The sequence below is a fragment of the Strix uralensis genome, chromosome 3 (assembly GCF_047716275.1).
Source record: "Strix uralensis isolate ZFMK-TIS-50842 chromosome 3, bStrUra1, whole genome shotgun sequence".
Lineage (NCBI taxonomy): Eukaryota > Metazoa > Chordata > Aves > Strigiformes > Strigidae > Strix > Strix uralensis.
Genome location: NC_133974.1, coordinates 33,346,670 through 33,366,901, shown reverse-complemented (window position 1 = coordinate 33,366,901; position 20,232 = coordinate 33,346,670). Strand labels below are relative to the sequence as shown.

Below are 20,232 nucleotides of genomic sequence, written 5' to 3'. Positions count from 1 at the left end.
CTCATGCCAATTTAACAGACTGTGAATTTTTGAAAAACAAATTTTCTGTGAGGCTAAGACATCAATCTTCACTTGTGCCTTCAGTATCAGTATTACTGCATAAAGAAGATAAAAACCAGACTGAAATTGCTACAACATCTATTTCACTAGAAGAGTAATCTTAATAGGATCTGCTTCCATACTTAAAAAGCATTTTTTAAAGAAGAGAATATTTGCAAGTTGTACTGTGGGAGTAAAAGATCACTGTATCTCATGCAAAGCAACTACTCAGTTCAGTATTTTCATGAAATTAATACACCTCAATTAAAAAGTAGATAAAATTCAGATTTTTCTTAGAGGGATGTATATGAAGAGATTTAGAATGAAAATATAATTTTCTGTCTATACTTTCTTTAGTTAATTGCTTTCCTTTATGTCATTACATGAAAAGAAAGAGAGGATACTAGTTGAGATGCTTACTAATAGGGGGTGTGTCCCCCCTTCTTAAGTAATACAAGTTACTCAGATGACTTATTTTTTCCACTGTGAGACAAGAAAGGAATCGTGTGCAGGAGTCAAGATAAGCAAAAACTGCCACATGATTTTTCAGGAAGAATAATCCAAAATACTGCTGCTCATTGCAACAGCAAGAACACCAGGATACCAAATGCCTCCTCTTTGGCATTCTGTATAAATGCCAAATAAATTACATTATGACCAAAGTAGTGCATCAAATGAATTTGTGAAATTCCTAGGCAACACTGCCAAAAGTGAATTTTAACTTTACATTAATAACTGCTGAAGCAACGAGGGGAAAGCTGCGTAATCTGTTGATGATGTTTGTTTAAGGAGGGGAGAGCCAAAAGTGACGGCGGAGCTTGCCCAGGCCTGAATCTGCAGCTTCCTCCCGCAGCCACCTCCACGCTGCACTTGTGCGCCAGCTTCCTTCATCTCGATTTAACCAGACTTAGGAGCCAACATTCCAACTATCTGTTTAGTAAGCAAGTCTTGGGGACTTCTGTCTGTGACCGACTTAAGCCTCGGCTTCTGCGTAAACACTTGGTGCCATCTGGATGACTATTTTATAACTCCTGAAAGGGATAGGTTCGCAGGAACGTACGGATGGACGCTCATTTTCCTCAGGAACTAGAAGCAGCGTATCGAGTGTCAAGAGGAATAGTTATCATATATTTTACAAGAGATGGCTGTGCTACCTTCCCTCACCTGTCACTCTTCTGACACGGTATGCACAGGCTTAAGCTGGGAATACCAGAGCGGGCAAGCTGCGGAGCCAGCTGTGCCCCTGCAGAAAACAGTCCCCAGCTTCTGCCACTAAATGCCACATTTTGACAAAACCACACAACAGAGCAGTATGATCCCTCCTGTTTATTCTCTGAAGGGTCCTCAGCTACAGTACAATTTACCAGGGAACTTAAAACTTTTAAAGACTAAACATATCCCTGCATAAAGTGGGCATAATTACAGAGAAGAATTCAAAATATATTCCCAGCATGCATTATAAGACACTTAAAAAGTACTAAAGAAGAGACATCTAGTACTTACAGAGCAATTCAGAAAGAACATACCAGAGAAATTAAAGACAGCATAAAGAAAGGAAAAAAATCAACCATGACTTTGGACTACTCCCATAAAACTACCACCATAACTGAGGAGACAAAATAAATACATATATCTTGACTTGTGTAGTGTTAACAGATTCCATGGAAACATAGAAAAACGTCACATCCCTACTAAAAGTGCTTAAATATGCACATATATGTCAAAGTTAACAATCTGAGCCACTAACATGTATTTGTATGAATAATGAATGAATCAAAACAAATATACTCAGAACTATTGAAATTACTAATTTCATTAGGATTCTACATAAAGCCTATAAATGTTTTCATATATTTCTTTTTACAGCTTAGCATGTTTTATGCTACAAGGCCATTTCTTTTTTTCCCTCTAACTCATCATGCAAGAATGATGAAATTGTATTAATAAGACTTCTGTACCTGCCTTAAAAGAAATGTACAGAAACACATGGGCTGCAATTCTAATCCCATCTCTATTGGCTGCAGAAATGTATAGTCAGGCATACAGAATTTCTTTCTGAATTCTCTGCTATTGCTGCAAGGAAGAAGTTTTGTTAAGTGCACATGCTTTAGGATTTCGGTAGAGATTTTTTGTTGACTGACATCACACAGAAGTATTCAGAGCTCTGCTTTCTTTTAGAGCAATGCACTTTCTGGACTATGAAGCTTCCATTTCAAACTCATGAAATAATTTTTCCATCTTAAAAAGCAGTGGTATTATTTCCCCTGTTTCACAGCTTGGCATATGCTCATCCACCTGATAGGTTGTTACAGATGTTGGGTATTTATATTCTGCCATACATACTGACTCCATCCCTCATTCCTTACAGAGACTATAATGGCTGTATCTGTCAGTTGAACACTTGTAAATATACAGCTTTTTCCTCCAAGTACCAGTAACTTCATTCTCTTCTGCATTTTTTCATGTTGGAGAGCAGAGCGTGCTGACCATGCTTCTAAGCAGCATGGGATTTCCTGCATATCAGGGATGCTCAAACACTTTTAGACACAGGGTTACTGACACCTTTTAGACTTTCACAGGTACCAATAGCACAGACAAATGAAAAAACAAGAGTTTCTACTACTTACTGTTACATGCTTCTATAGATTACCTATGGACAACTCTCCACAGACCGAAGGACCACCAACCAGCTGTTTGGGAATGACTGCAGTGAAGCAGTCTCAGCCTTTTGCCACCTTTATGCTCCCCGTGCTGAGGACAGGACCATGGTGCAGGTCTGGGTGTGGGGAGAACACTCTGGTCCTGCACAATGCTCTAGTTTATATTGAGACCAGCATATATGGTAGACCTTCTCCAGCTTATTCCACTGGTGTATGATTTCTATGGAAATACAAAGGAATGGAAGAGCGGCACAGGGCAGCAGAGCTCTGTAATGCCATCATTTCCCATCTGTCTCAATATGCAATTGCACTGGGGCAGCAGGTCGATGACCCAGGCCCAGTCATCCAGTTTGAGCAAAACCAAGTCCCTTTCAGTATTCCCTCCCTCCCTGCCCAAATACATTTTGGACTTAACTCTAACAGTGTGTCATTATTTTCATTCCTCTTCCCTCCCTGCCCCCCAGCATAATAATTCATTTTGTGTTTTAGTAAAAAGAAATAAATCATTTTCACTTTAGGAAAAACTAAAAATGATTATAAATAGAGGATAAATTTATGACATTATGCATGAGTCCCAAATGAATGGAACAGTTTAAAACTTCGCTTTAACAGAGTTCATAACTGAAACACTGATGTCACATTTTGGCTGTAACAGCATGAATGGTCCTGACATAGTAAGTTCTCATTCAGTGACACATAAACCTTGATATTATCTGACCTAGTACTTACTCACAGCGAGATACAACATCTTCCTTTCATGATTACATATCATAAGAGTCACGGCCACACAGAAGTCACACAAATAAAACAACCCTGAAGACTGGATTTTCCCCGAGCCACCACCATTCATGTCATTCACCTTCTTTCAGCTCTTGCCAACAGAAATGCATAACTATTTACAGTGGCGGAGAGAGAAAGCCTTCCTGCTGGGCCATATATTCCCGCCGTGTTGTAATCCGTCTTCAAACTGCTAAACCAATTCACACTCACTCTTGTCTCTTCTCTCAGTTAGCAGCTACACAAAAAAATGTTTCAGTATGTCAGTTAGCAACATCCCTCTGAAGACCGGTGTCTGCTTTCCTAAAATTTAAACGTTTCCTTTCAAAAAGTGCGAAGACTACCATCAGTGCATGTACCAACGCAGAGGCATCTTGCTATGCATGAATCAACTGAACTGAAACATTTGCACAGCATTTTATAATCAAAGAAAAGTAATTCTTTGACAGTCCATTTTATGAATCACTTAAGGTACAGAAGGAGTAAGCTCAGTCAATTTGAAAGCAGCTTCTGATTTTTGTTATCATACTACTAACTTCTGAGTATGACTCTTAGGAAAGCTCAGTGTCCACAACTGCAACTGAAGACAATGAGTGTGTTTGAAATGGGCCTAACATATCCAGGTGCTGCTATCAGAATGGATGTATTCATTTTTCCATCATTTACACAAGAAATGCTCAAAAAGACCATTCTATGGTCCTATAGCGCACAGAAAACAGACATTCTTAATTCTTTTTCCTGTGTCTTATCTTCAGAACTATCCTATTTCTATTTCAATGACCCCTTTAAGGCCTATAAGAATCTATCTGAAGCAAGATCTACTCCAATCCATCTACTGCAGTAACAATACTAGAATCAAGGTTGTTTACTATTTATATTGTTTTATATTTAACAGTTAACTCTTTCAAGAGCTGAAGGACATAATTGGCCCTGTTTACCTCTAGCAAGACATGAACTGTAACAAACAGACACTGATCTTGGGACGCAGTACTAATTTGTCTCCAGGAAATCAAGATACCAGATATTTAGATTTCCTAATCGAAAAACAAGTACCATAAAACATGGCCACTTAATTTTGAAATCTTAGAGTAGAATTTATTTTTATGGTATGGGTCTCTGGTTACATCCTTCAGTGTTTGTCAGATGTAATGGAGATCCTTGCTGCTACGGTCTTGGAAATGAAGAGAGTGAAAAGACAATGTATAATAATTTACACTATGAATGATAGTTTTTATGAAGTTTACTTAGGTTTATGTGAATAATATGAATAGTGTAGAATTAGTTCATAACACAATGTCTGCGGGAAGAGCAATTCATGGGAACTAAAGCCTGGGAATTTGGGAGCTTTTGTCTTTGTTTTCATTCTTGCCATGCACTTCTGCACCACTCTCAATCGTTTTTACCCAAATGGACTGTCCTTAATGGGGGGCCTTCTCATTTCAATTTGTGAGAAAAATCACTTGGATTCAGACAGAATTTATCACTTTTATGAAGCAAAATTTGCCTTGGCAAGTTTTGGGGACATTTCTCTTTAGGCTTCGTACATGCTCGAGGCACAGATCATTGCAAGGAAATTAAAAACATCTTCCACCATCTCTATGGCACTATCTAGCCAGAATACAACTAATACACAGGTCAATTCTCTTTTCTGGTTTGCAGGCATGTACCAGATCCTCACAAAGAAACTGTTGGATCCATACTCAAGAAGTCTTTCTTTGATACGTGATAGACATGTGTGACTTCCCATATTCTTTTTTGCAGGTAAATTACAAGAAAGGGAATAAATGAATTAGTGACCAAATTTGCAACTTCTTGAGTCTGATACACAGACTTTTTCTATAAAGAAAGGAAGATACCTGTCTGTTTTTTTTCCTCTTGAGAATTGTAGAAACCGTAAAAAAAATCTAATTTAGTGAAATATTATTCTTCATAAGAATCTTGTAAGTGATTTTCCATCTTTATAACGTTACATTTATTTTTCTTTTCCAGTCTGTGTTTTTTATGCATATCTGGTCATTATGTAAGATAAAAAGATTGCATAGATGTCAAGACCACGTCACCAACACGTAACTGTCCAAGTGTTTGAAAAGACAAACTCTAAACAATTTTCTATTCTGTGTGAAAAGAATTTTGCAACCTCTTTTTCTGGGTAGAGAATGCTTCATACTGAAGCATATATTATTCTTAAATATTATTAGACATCTCCAATCACCAAAATTTAAATGGGCTATAATTAAGCCAATACTGAAATTATTTTTATTATCAGTAGCAGCATTATTGTGTAATGCAAGGAATCAGAAGCATATGATGTGTTTCATTAAAGACAATGATCTATGCTTTTGTAGCACTAACAAATGGAGCGAGCGCAGGCATGCGAGTGTGTGATCAACAGTGAATATCAAGCTGGACTGACTGGAAAGTAGATAAAATGACCTGGAAGCCAGGGGAAAATATGTATGTGTGTGTGTGTGGTGTGTGTGTACATGCCTGTTTTTGCACAGATGTCTGGAAGTGAGCAGGTTTGCACCAGCAACTGGAATGGGGCTGTGAGTCTCGGAGGGGGTTGAACATCCAGGTGCCAGTAACTGGAAAGACCAGGAGCAGGGGCATCTACTGGTTAGGTTGCATGTCAGCTCAGCTACTAGGGGGATGCACATTGTATATATGTATATATTTCCCAGTACCAGACCATCATTATGATCAGCCAGAGAAGGTAATAGGAAGAGGCTGTCGGTGCTGTTTGTGTTTGTGTGAGTGCTGAGTTTATCCATCTGTATTGACTTGTGTGGCCAGACCTTCTGTATGTGTTGTATGTGTGTCTGTGTGCCTATTGGGACTGCATGTTCAGCCCCACTACCAGTTGGACTTGAGGGCAAGGAGCTGTGGCAGCCTCACATCTATCTGGCTGCTGGATGCATCCCCACATCCTTAACTTTATGAAAATAGGGTCCGGTATGTCAAATTTGAACATATTCATGCTATATATATAATACTGTGTCATACATACAGCATTACACTCATAACTAAGTACTTAATAAAATAATTGACAATGGAATATTTACCATATCTTAAAAAGCATTAATTAGTTTTTCAAGCTTTTACTGAAAAATGTTTTTCACTAAAAATAGCACGGGAATTCTTTCACTTTAACCAGCTATACTATTTATATACAGAATAAAAACCCAATATTCTTGTTTCCCACCAAATGCTAACAAGATGTTTTAAATATGCTTATTTTCTTTATATTTATAAAATGCCCTTTTTCCTACTTCACAATTCATATCGAAAAGGCAGAGGCATTCTAAATAGAGGGACCTGGCTCTTAAATTTAATAAGGAAAGTATTTACATTGCAAATAAGCTAAAACCTGCAACATTCCTTAGTGATTTTCTTTTGTCTGTTTTTGTTTTACACGTACTTACACTCAAGGCAGTTGGTCCCGGAGGTCCTGCATCTCCCTAGTTAAAACAGGAGAGTAAGTAAATCAATAATCTCTTTAGTTATACATATTTAACCTCTAGGCTTTTTAGAGGAAATGCACCACTGCAGAAGTAAATTCAGTATAATCATCAAACATGCTCTGATTACGAAAATGTATGAGTAAAACAATATTCTTTTTAAGTAACAGCGTAGATGTACACAGTTCACCACAGGTTAAATGATAAAAAAATGACAGGCTTCTGCATAAATGAATCACAGCTTTAAAAAAGCAATCCTTCAAAACACATTTGCATATGTTAAATTACAAGCTGCAGCTTACATGCACAAGGTGGCCACTGAAGTCAGTGTGACAGCTCACATATGTAAAGACATCTGACTGTAAAATGTTCACAGAATTAGGTCGCTGAGGTATGAATCACACTGTGAGACCTTCAGGTTCAGTCCATGGGAGCAAATGAGAGCACCCAGAGGGCAATTCAGAACATCAAATTTAGGCTCCTGCTGTGAATTCCTGTCAAAATTTGCTGTGATAAAGAGTACCTGTCTTCCACATTTACAGTTGCCTGTATTCACATCTTTCAACCCTTAAGCTACATAAATGGCAGCAGTGGGTGTTCATCACACATAGTTAAAGCAGTACGGTCAATATTGAAGAAATATCATGCACACTCACATATAAATACAACCTTATACATAAAAAAAAGTACCTTTTCTCCTTTAGGACCAACCACACCAGGAGTACCAGGGTCACCTTTTAGCCCCTGGGCAAAGAACAAAAATGTTTATTTGTTGTCATCTGTGGAAAGTGTTGGACAAAATCCTGTAGTGCTGTGAATTAGTATATACTAACCAACTAAGCCTTAAAATATTATCACATTATTAGTACTACTATCTCATAATTCTTTATTTTCATTACCTTGTGAACAGAGAAACATCTACCGAAGACCACATGTGTCTTCAACACATAATTAAACATACAAAGCCAAACTATCTACTTGATTGTGCCCCATTATACCAAGTAGCATGCAGGAATGCAAAGTTCCTTTACAGTCCCAGTAGGTCTGTGTCTTGCATGGCTGACAAAGATAAAATAGAATACTAGAGAAAGTGCTAGTACATTAACTCAACCTCTGCTAAAATTGGGAATGAGGCAGAGGTAGACAGAGAGCTGTGGATTCTATGTTTCAAGTAGCAACGCTAAGCTAGTGAGCTACATCAGGGTACAGCTTAGAGCTGCTGCACATCCTCCAACACTTCACTCTTCATGAGTATTTGAAAATGCAATTAGAGAAATAATGAAGTCCTTCATACCTCCCTCTTTAGTTCTGCCTTCAGCTGGAGAAGCAGATAATACTGCCTAGTCTTACACATTGCATACACAGCAATTTCACAATCACAGAATCACAAAGTGGTTTGGGTTGGAAGGGACCTTTAAAAGGTCATCTAGTCCAATCCCCCTGCAATAAGCAGGCACATCTTCAACTAGATCAGGGTGCTCAAAGCCCCATCCACACTGGCCTTGAATGTTTCCAGGGATGGGGCATCTACCACCTCTCTGGGCAACCTTTGCCAGTGTTTCACCATCCTCATGATAAAAAATGTCCTCCTTATATCTAGTCTGAATCCACCCTCTACCATATCTACAATACAGCTCTTCCACTAACATGTCTCATCAGAAGCACCCAAAAAAGAATCTTCAGCACCCAGCACATTATCTTTGTTGTCTTCTCCTTGCTGTAAAACCCATGGAAAAGCGAGAGGTTTTGAAATATGCCCCACAAATTTAAGCTATTCTGCAGTAAGGAATGAACTTAATTCTGATGCTAGACCCACCTACCAGGAACTCCTTTTTGTTTAAGCCAAGCCATTTGTCTTGTGCCTTCCCTCTGATCATTGCTTTAGAGGCATGCAACAGGAGAGCATGTACGTTGTAAGTCAGACAGCTCTACAGGTTCAAAGATCTTACTTAGAAACCAAATAGCAATAATGTAGGCAATACAGGACTGAAGCATAAAGAGATACTCCACAAGTAGGCCACCATCATTATTATTGTGGAGGTTAAACAGGTTGAGGACAGAAAATATTCGTTTACCCTAATTCACCTGAATTAGGGTTTACTAACTTAAGTTATTCCCAGCCCCCTTTTTGCCCTTGCAAACTCTCTTCCTCAGTTTGCAATAATTGGAAAGAGACAACTGGCACAAAAATGATAAGTAACATCTGTGCCTTGGTGGGTACAGAAACATTAAATCAGTGAGTGTTCTAAATACTGCATATTTGTGCAACTTCACTTCCTGCTAAAATTACATTAATTCACCATCTGGAAGGAACATCATTTAGAACTATATAAGCATTTAAGTACCCACTTTGGATTAAATTTGTGGTTGTTGTAAATACCCCTGATTTAGCTTTGATTTGTCCTTTATTAAGCTTGCCAAATATGTAATAGTTAAATCAGAAGTAGTTTTGCTGTTTGAACTTAAAAAATGTAATAGGCAGATGGATTCAAAAACCAAGCCAAAAAATTGCTTTCTTTTTACAATCTGCATATTTATGACATAGTTTTAATATTGTCTCCATTTACCACATTTTACTTTTCACCTCCTTCTGAAAGACTGCGTAAAACACAACCACTCCATATTCTAAAAAGCCATTTTAGGGTATGCAAACTGTATGGATTTAGTTCAAAATCAATATTAGGAAATTAGAAATGGAACAACAGGTTTGAGTTTATGAATTAGCTCTTAGGCTGTATATTTACAGAAGAGAAAAGATAAAGGTAAAAAAAAATTTGCAACTCTCAGACAGTGCTGTATCTCTGTGTGTCTCTGCTGAACAGAAAATACAACTGCAGATGAAAGGTACTGAACCTAAGCCATGCACTGCCAAACTATGAACCTCATTTTTTCCTAATTGGTGTATTTAAAGCTTTTACTAGTGTTCCTGCAGTGCACTTCAGCGAGGTATGCAGTTTGACAGCTACTGCAGAGATGATGACCACAGAAGTCGACTTCATATAAAAAGGACACTACATATTTGACAACAAGCCTTAGAGTGTTTGAAGCAGTATTTCTGCGGACCCAGGAAGGTTTTTATATCAAGTATTTATTTTAAAATGCTAGAATTAGCGTTTCTTTGCAGTTCAAAACCCCAAGAAAGAAAAGTAGTATCAGAAAAAACAATTGCTTGAAAGGTTATCCCATTTTAGAAGTATTTCTTGTTCTTCTAAACATTATGTACCTTTTAAAAATATTATCATCTTAGTAAGTTCCAGACATAGTGCATGCTTGCAAAAACACATCTGGTACTGCACCATGCCTATTCTTCCCTACAGGCACCCTTTTAAAGCTGCTGAGAGGTTTAGCTGCTGCTGACTGTCTCTGAAATGACATAAGAAGAATTCCTGTGCTAAGTCAAATCTGTAGCCCCTTTTAGTGCAGTACAGTACAGTATCCTGTCTCTGGCAGAGACCAGAACAGGATGCTTCAGTAAAATGGATGTGGCTATCCAAACAGATATAATTTGGATGATTTTAGATTAAGCTTTAAATTAGAAAAGCTTGCTTTCTGCAGTATTGTAGGAGAATGAGGTCAGTTTTGAAAACAGCAAACTAATTTCTATTGATCTAAGGAGTCTGTTACCAGATTTGCCAGAAATTCAAGAACTGAGTAAAAATTCCAGCAGCTCTCATAACAGGGTAAATGAATTATTGAATTCTACCCCAACCTAATTCTAGCTTTTTGGAAGCAATATAATAATATGCATTTGCAAGTTCATGAACAGTCTTCAGCTGGTACTTCTTCTCCTCTGTAAGGACTACAGCTTGGTCTTTTACAGGTCAGAATAAACTTACATTATGGTTCCTCTATGGATGCCAAAATATAAAGTAAACATTAAGATATGCATGTAATAAGGCCAACTCAAGGCTAAGAAGATAACAACATGAGAAATGGCAGAAATAAGACATTTTTATATATATATAAAATGACAGGTATTACTGTAACAAAATTGCTGACCAACAGAGAAATTACTGGAACAAGTGTATCACAAATATCAATGAAGGTGTAAAGTCAGCAAAATTGGGGCCAATGTGGGAAAGATTACACTAGAGGCAGGTTTTTTGTTTGGAGGGGAATGACAATGGTATTTCTTCTGGTGGAAGGAATTTAAAGGAGAACTTACCATATTGGTTGACACTATTTTTGACAAATATTTAACCAGACTTTTCTGTGATATTAGTTTTCTGGAGTCTTAGCCTACAAAATCAACTGGATTAGGAGAAGGAAACAATTACAACAGTAACTGTGCTTTAAAGCTCTAAAATGGATGACAGTTTCGCAAATTCTTCAAAGGGGGGGATTTTATTAATGGTGTCCCAACACCACTGGCATAAAAGGTGACAGTTTTTCTATTTCAATTTTCCTTTTAAACCAGCAACAGTCTCATACAATGTTTGCTGTGCTCTGGAAATCCACGGTGAAGAAAAAATAACCTTACTTAGGTTGTGATAGATATGTTCCTTCCAAGTCTGAGAATATTTTATTCATTCAAAAGAAGTGCCATGTATAACCAGAACATGAAACAGTTTTTCACTTCCTATGTTTTCAGTCATCTGAATAAGATCAGAACAGTCAAAGGTTTTGCGAGAAAAGGGAACTAAACAACATCTTCCCCTAAACCAATTCTTTTGGGTCAACATGATGGTCTGCAAACCAGTACTACTACCATCACTAGCAAAAAGGACAGAAGAGAAAGAGAACAGAGGATTCACAGGTTGCTGCACGTGCTAGGAAATCACATCCCATACACCTGTAGTGTCTCAGGAACTACCCTAGGAAGGAATCCTAGCCCCTAGGAGTATCATCTAACCTGTCTATCAAACACCCAACAACTTGAACCAAGCACACACCTTCTGTGTGTACTCCCATATAACCTACAGGAGTTATATTAAAAGGGAAACGTGTGTTGGTGCTTGCACATGATGGGGAAAGCATTCTGTAATTTAAAGGAGCCTGCTATCAGATTTTCTTGCAGACTCGTCTGTTGCTTTTAACCTTGACACTGTGATGTTCAGCTGGTTTTAAAAGCCACGCAAGGGATTTGTAAGGGTTTAAATGAGCAGACACCTCTCTGGCTGAGACTGACTAGCTGGCAATCCCTGCAGCCCAAATGGGGGATTTGAATGACAGGCCTGGGAAGTTTAAGGAAGACTTTCAGCAGCAGACTGACAATGAGCTGATCTGGGAGCAAACACAGAAGCCTCAAGAAAGCTAGGTTAAGAAGAGGAATCTTACTGAGAAACTCTTGCAGAGCTGCCAGGGTTTCTAAGGCTTATGGTGCCTGGCAGCAGGTGACTGGACTGAAAGGTTTCCGTATGGACTGGAGACCAGAGGGACCAGGGGCATCAAGAGCCAGGGTTCTGTTTAACAGCTTGTTGAAGACAAAGTATTGAGATAAAGAGAGAGATATCAACCACAATGCAAACCTGGCCAGCAGTGTTAGAAGACAGGGCCCACAGCCTTTTCTCAGCTGCCATCAGTTACTTACTTATCCACAGCTGGGAAATATCTGAGAAGTGCATTAACCTCTCACCCTGAGACAAAATGTTTACCATAACAACAGACATGAATTTGACCAGAGAAGTCCGAAAAAGAGTACCAAAATAACTGAGCTGTTAGTTTTGCATTAAATTATCAATAAGAAAACTCTTTCTACAGTTCAGGAACATTAGGAAAATTGTTATGTTAAGTGTTCCCTCCAAGGAAAACATGCTTTTTGTGCCCTAATGCTTTACTTGATGAATTCTGACTTAACATGCTCTAGCAGGTTCACCGAGGCCTGAGAAAACTGTATCATACACTGAAATTTTTCTCAGAGAGAGGGAGGACAGCAGACAGTGCTTATACATCATCACAGAAAAGAGATGAAACAGATAAAAGGTACCAGCAGCTGATGACAGGTGCTCTTCCCAATGAAAAAATGCAAGTATCAGCTGGACCCCAACCAGAGGACTCCAGCAGCTCCTGCAGCAAAGTGTTGCCCACTAGAAATGCACCTATTTATGCAGCATACACTACGTGGCATGCATGTAGCAATGGAAAATCCTGTAAGATTGGCATAATATTTAGAGGAGAACAGGTTTTTCACTCTAAAAGATACCTGTTTGAAAAAACATCATTCATTACTTACAATTTCTTGGCCTGCATTAGAGTATTCTGGTTCCATCTCATATCAGGTAAAAATCTCCTAGAACACCACATATTATCTAAAGTACTGGAAATACAGTAAACAATCCAACACACTAATCAACAATGTGCAACCAAGTTATTATAGATCAAATCAACAATCTCTACAGAGTAGTAAAACTTGGAAATACTCTAATGAGTGAAACAACAGAACTACGCTTTCTTCACAGAGCAGTCTTAAAATCTAAATTAAAACAACAGCTTCAGAGTCAGCTGTACACCACCAAGCTGTATATGTTGGGATAACTCTTCTAACTTAGCAAATTATTTTCAAAGCTCCAAACAATATACTATTTTTCACTTTATGTCTCATGTACATTTAAATATTGCCATTGCTCTTCTCTTGCTAATGTCATTCAAAAACTTCAAATTGCTATACTACCAGAATTTTCTGAATCCTGAGCAATGCCTACTACCTCCTTACATGTTTGTTCCAAACAGAATCCTCAAACTCTAGATATAATTAAATATCATTACCAACTTCATACTTTCAAGCAATAGGGTTCTTCCCTTCCTATCAAAATATTTCCTTACAATGCTAATACTAAGAGAGTTCAAATTAGAGATACAGGCCATGACGGTGTGAAGGTAAATGACTTTTACTATCATATATTCTATTCACCTTTTCCCACAAGCATAAAAATAAAAAGGTCCAATATGTTTTCCATCTTTCCATTGAAAACCTGGGATTTTTTTTCATTGCTCACTGAATTTGAGAGGTTTCCACTGAATTTTCAGAGGCTTTCACTGAACTTTCAGAGGCTTTGACATCAGGTATGTAAAGAGTAACACAATTTTATGTAGGAAAGTTTTTTGAAAGTCACTTAGGGTATCATATTTCCCAGCAGGAGAAAAAAAAATAATTATTGAATCACTTGGTTTAATGCTGTAGAGATTATATACTAGATTTTAATTTCAGATTTTTTTTACACTTTTCTGGTTTTTACAATTTACAAGAAAGACTCTTTTCTTTCCCTAGCTAAGCATGACACATGCTGAGAGATATGATAAAACTTTCTGTATTCACCTAGTTTTTCTGAAGGATTTCATTTATGTCAGCAAAACATTAATTGGTATTATCCCCTGGTATTCACTTCCTACCTGCACCACTGATCAAGAAAATGACATGACTCCACAAAGAGTCTAAAAGTTTCAATGACAAAGATTTTCTTTCTATTTCAATTCAATTGACAAGCGTATGAATATAACATAGATCTTACTCTACAGATAGTTTCAACGGATATTTGTATTGCAAATTTGTCCTTATTCCATATGGGATATGAGCATGATGGAGAAGAAACTGTGTTTATCAGGATTTCTTTCAGACAGTGTGTCTATGAAGCTTCACTTCTTACAGTGACACAAATGATAGCACTATTAATGTCAAGTGGCTAAAAATGTCTCAAGGGATAAAACAGAGATACTACTCAAGCAAACTGACTGTTCATATTATATAAATACCTGCTTACAAATGTAATGTGAATACATACCATGGGAGAACTACATTAGTAATATATTAAGTTATTTATAGCTACTCTTTAAGAGGCTAAAAACAATGGCAACCACATTACTAGTATTTATAGTAAGTATTCATGTTGTCAGATGGATTTTGAATAATGTCCCAGACTGGGACACAGCACTGTAGATCTTGGCTCAGATTCCTGGAGTGATAAACTGGGAGATGTGCAGAGCAGTTAAATATATTCACAGTTCCTGCATCCAAACCTGGTTCTCAATGAGATTAACTGACCCGTTAGCACAACCAGTGCTAACGTGAATTCAACGAGTGAATTCAACTTTTTAAAGTATCTCTTCTTCATTACAGAAAGCCTAGTCTCCAAATCAGGTCTGGCTTCCCCTCTGTCATTCTAGCAAGAACTTTTTGTATAGCTAAGAAAACAGCAAGCAAAACTGTTCTGTGATACCTACTCTCCTGATTTTGATTAAAATAAATTCAAATATGTTTCTACCATTTGTGCAAGATAAAATGTTCAGTCATCATTTTCAAGTCCTTCACTTGTGAGTATGGAAACCCTCACTCTTCCAGGCAGAGACAACAGCTGCCAGCAGCCGATACTGCTAGCTTTAACTGTTTTCAGGCTTTCTTTCTACAGCACTGCAGATTACACCCATGTAAGCAGATTACCTTGATTATTTCAGAAATATCAGATGTTACATTTCTATATGTGGAATGAGTTTGAGAGACACTGATAGCAACCAAGAGTCAATGATACACAGTCCTTTAAATTTAAACTTAATGACTGGCATCTCCATGCACAGTGATAACTGAATCCAAAGCATTTTATATAAGTGTCATTAAAAAGAAATTATGTGTTGATTCAAACAACGTAATGTTATATTGCCTTGTGCAATTTCACTTGCAAAATTTTTAATGACAGTTCCTGTGATGATAATCTACCACTTCTTGACATATTACAACAGTTCAGCAAATATTTCAAAATAGGTAAAATATTTTACACTTTCACAGTGCCACTATGTCAAATATGTTCCAGAGTTCACCAGATACTTGGTATACCTTACTCTTCCTAAAAGGTTTATGGAACAAGATCCCATGTAGTAAAGGAGATCGTGTAAGACCAACACAGAAATGTCCCCAGAGCTATGGAAAGAAACACAGATGTGTTTTTTCCATGCTGTCAGCATATATGTATGCATGACAGAAGTATACAGTTCACCTTTACAGATAGGCAGGGTATAAAAGAATACCTCTGAATACCTAAACGTAGTTTCAGCACAGTACATAGTATATGTTTTCATATGGAGCGCATCCACTAGTAGTCAAAAAGAGCCTGATTTATCTAGCATTAAATTATAATAACCTAAAATAGGGAAACTATTTTTATGGTTACAGTGTGCATAGAAAGCCAGATGACATGAAAGGTGTCATAATCATGTAGACTGTTTTACTGCATTTTCAGTAGACCCAGCTAGACTGTCACAGCATTTTTGTGTCAAATGTTTACACTTTTACTCTTTTGGTAAAGTTGCTTAAAAAAGCTTTGCCAAATGGTTTTTCGAAATCCTGTATCTGGATTCTAGTCCTAATGCCAGTCATTCCTCACAGAATTTGGTCAGGTTCAGATCCCTCTGTGAGATGCTCTCTGCCTTCAACTGTGGTGCTTTGCAATTGGAGAGACAACAGTATCCTGCATTAAAACCTAAACTCAGGTTGACCCCCCAGCTAGGTCAAGGAGGAGTCAGGCAGAGAAGAGGGGGATATAGAAAACTGCTGGCTTGAATTTTATTTTTTTTTTAATCTTGCTCTTCAAATCATGCTGGTTTGCCATGTTAGTATTGCATTGAAAAAAATTCCGTTTTCTGTCCTCTCATCTTGGTTTAATATATACAAAAATAAATTTAAATTTAAAAATAAATTAGGCAAAAGTAAGGTTTGTTACTGGGTATTGTCCATAGTGTTAGCTCAGGTTCAAATTTGAATGTGAACACAATGATCAGGATTATCCAATATTTTCAGACACAGATTCAAGCTCTACCTCCAATGTGGACCAGACCAATTAACTAAGTAGGCAGCGAAATCTGGCAGTGTGAAAAAGTGAAATTTTAACTCAAATTCTCTATCACGTGAGCCACATGGCACAGCAAATGACCCATGGCTCTCACCCAGGAACGGCTAAACAGCCTGTGTATTTTCCTTTTCAGAAGCCAAGGCTTCAGGCCTAGATTTACCCTGCCTCCAGAAATGCCCTCTTTTCCAGCAGACTGTCCAAACAGGAATGATTCTCTTCTACACTGTGTTGCTTTAATTCCTACACTTGTTTCTGTTTATCTCATGAGCCCTCTGCAGAAATATCATGGAACCTACCACATCCTTAACCACAGCTCTCCTGTCCAACCTGAAGGCCTAAGAACTCACATCTCACCTCAATGCATCTCTTTTTCTTTCCCCATCATCTTGTGGATGTTAATTCTCCAGGCATACACATTTTCTAAATCCACCACTCTCCTTACATAAATTCTGAATTTCAATGCTTAACCATCCCCCCAAAAGTCTGTAACTTGACTGTTTCATTATAATTCAATTTACCTCTCTTCCATGAATGCCTTCTGGTCCTGGTTCTCCTTTATCTCCTTTTTCACCCTAAAATAATGAATATTTAGTTTATTATATACACAAGACAAATACTAACGCATGACACTTTTTAACAGGAAAAATATTTTAAGATTCTGGTCTGTTCCACATAAAGTACCACATATACATTGCTGGTTGAACAAGCAAAACTATTTCTTACATTCCAACATAAATTCTTTCCAAAGAAATGCCTCTGAAAAACGTCTGGTGCTCTGAGAGCTATAGTTCTCTGTACTTCACAGTGTCACCGAACATCCATAAAGACTCACCACAGAAAAATATTCTTGGTTCTCACAGTGCTCCGAGAACATAGTGGTAAAACAGAAACTTACACCGGGGAACAGTTTTCCTTTTGAAAATCTTAACACTGACATTAAATTAATTGCTTTCATTTGGAGACCACTTTTTAATAAACAGTTCTTGTTTTAAATGTCTGATAACAGAACTGTCCTCAGTATTATCATTTGTTTTTGACTCATACTGGCATATGGTTCACTGACTGCATTTGAAAAATGGAAACAATTCTTGCTCTGAAAATTTTCTCACAAGTATGAATATGAACATTATAAAACAAAAGAAAAAAATGGTGGGAAGAATCCTTCCGAATTGACTATACAGGCTGGTTCCTCTGTTTACTCATGAAACACTGACTAAAACCCACAATATTCTTTCTAGGGTACATGAAAGGATTCAGTTCTGTATTATCTCTAACTACCATGCTATTCTAGTTAACACATATTTCATCAAAGTGAACAAAATACACCTGCTTAAGAAGCATAATTTAAGGGAGAATGTCTTCCAGAACCAACAAGTCTAAACAGCTCTATAATTGCATCTCTGTCACTAGACAGAAGTTTGTCAAATCATAAAAGTAACATAATTCTGATAAAAGTGCGAGGACTAACTTTACTAGAGTCAAGCTCTTCATATTGATCAAAGAAAGTGAACAGCCCTGCACTGAATTTCCATTATCTCCAGGGAACCACATTTGTCTGAGCAGAACCTATTAATTATGTCAGCATCATCTTCATAATTCTGTTAGGTAAATGGTATTGAACTGAGATCATTCAGCTAACTCCATTTGTGACCCTGATTCAGAGCTATTTCTCCAGTGGCAATGACAGAGGGAATTTCATCTAATAATCAGTTTTGCAAAATGAATTTCTGTGAGCTTTCTCAAACAACTGAAGCCTACTAACAAATTAGCAACAGCAAACTGTGAATTTAATAATCCCATGCACAAGATGGCTTCACTAGTTCATCTTTTCCATTTTAATACATCTTGCTGATAACAAACTTAATGCTACACATTAGCCTGAATCATACTGTTTTTTCTTCAAGTATTGCCCTTCTTGCTTGTCAGCCCCTCCCCCCCCCAAAACCCAGATAAATCTATGCATTTATTGCTAAAGTAGTTATAGGAATTTAACGCTGGTTATTTTAGTAAGTTAAACTATAAAATCCACTTTGTTCTATGGATTAAGGCCCTGGTTGAGATAGTAATTTTCTTTCACTGTCAGTTTAAAAAAATAACAGTCAAATTCCCAAACTTACTACTCTTTTTTTAAAATAGCTCACTTAAACTTTTAGAAGAAACTGCCAAAATGACATTTTACTTTTCATCACTGTGACACACTGGACATTTAATACTGCTTTCAGGATCTTTCAGCTAATATAAGTTACATTGCTACAATCTTGCAAGAGCTACAAAGGTACAATCATACATTTGACATTGTATCCCCTTATCTGAATATATTTCTAGAAGACTTAAAAATCCTTCCAATTTATGGAGCTGTTTTTTCTTCTATGATTTGTTTATCTGCTTTCACACTTTAAGAGAAAATGATATGAATATGAACAGATTTGCTTCAGAAGTAGTAGAATCCTGTAAATTGCTTGATTTATAGGTGGAAACCTAAGGTAAAAGTATCTTGTCATAATTCATTATGCAACACCTACATTTACATAAAAACCTAGACAGAGAGCCTAAGCTAAATAACCCTCCCGTCACCCTCACATATCATTTGCCTTCATGTTAGGTGAGCAGCATGTGTTGGAGACCATGCCTTTTTCTTCTACAGCAGGCAGACGGTAACTTTAAAATGCCAGCGGGCAGTTCTAGACACATACAAGTGTGGTTGGTGAACGTAGAGAAGAAAGAAAAACTCCCCTCCTTATGATTTACAAGATATTCAGATTTAAGGCGTTTGTCAGTTTCTTAGATGAAATGATGAAAAGCACCCCCTGTTAATGAGCCTTGGACCTCTGCAGAGTCCCTGGCTTTCTGCCAGGTATGTGATTTTACTATGAATGTATTCTGACTTTTTAATGGAGTAAATGATTTGTCCTCACCAAGCCTGCTGTATGGAATGTCCGTGCCCTCTGTGAAGCCAGAATTCAAACAAAACAGAGGTCCAATTTGTACAATTTATTCTCCTGAGAACTGAGCCAAGTCACGCTCATTTCTGCCTTTATGGAGTGCACCATACTGCATAATTAACAGCTTCAAATCTAGCCAATTTGCAGAATCGCTGAAGCCACTCTGCAGTGTAGAGGAGGCTGTTAATAATCAACATTGTGGCTTACCTCATAGATTAACAAAAAAGAGAGAAAAATGTGTTAATGTTGTTTCATATCTAATCTTCCTGCCTGCTTATACTATATCCAGATGAGACAATTAAAGACTATTTATTCTAAAAACAGGATGACAAAACTGTGGAAGTGCCATGCCTTGTTTATTAGTTAACTAAAATTAATCCAATATAACACTGAGTTATTTGTATTTCTTTGGGTGCATTCTGCTTTCAATTAACCCAATGGAACAAGCTGAGGGGGTTGCTCTGATACAACTGCCGGGATGGATTCAGTCTGCTGTGTGTAATAGCGGATACACTGAATTCAGTGATAACATTCTTTAATTAGAGACAGGGGTTCACACACGGCCCCTGCAAGACAAGAG

At 37.4% G+C, this 20,232-nt stretch overlaps 1 protein-coding gene across 1 annotated transcript in view; it reads right to left on the bottom strand.

The window, feature by feature from the left end:
* Positions 1-20,232, bottom strand: part of COL19A1 (collagen type XIX alpha 1 chain) — a 226,223-nt gene that overhangs the window by 103,414 nt on the left and 102,577 nt on the right. Inside the window, exons 15-17 of the mRNA XM_074861812.1 lie at positions 17,229-17,282; positions 7,625-7,678; positions 6,899-6,934 (exon numbers count right to left, since the gene is read on the bottom strand). Of these exons, the coding sequence (XP_074717913.1) occupies positions 6,899-6,934; positions 7,625-7,678; positions 17,229-17,282 (144 nt within the window). The remainder of the gene's footprint in view (positions 1-6,898; positions 6,935-7,624; positions 7,679-17,228; positions 17,283-20,232) is intronic.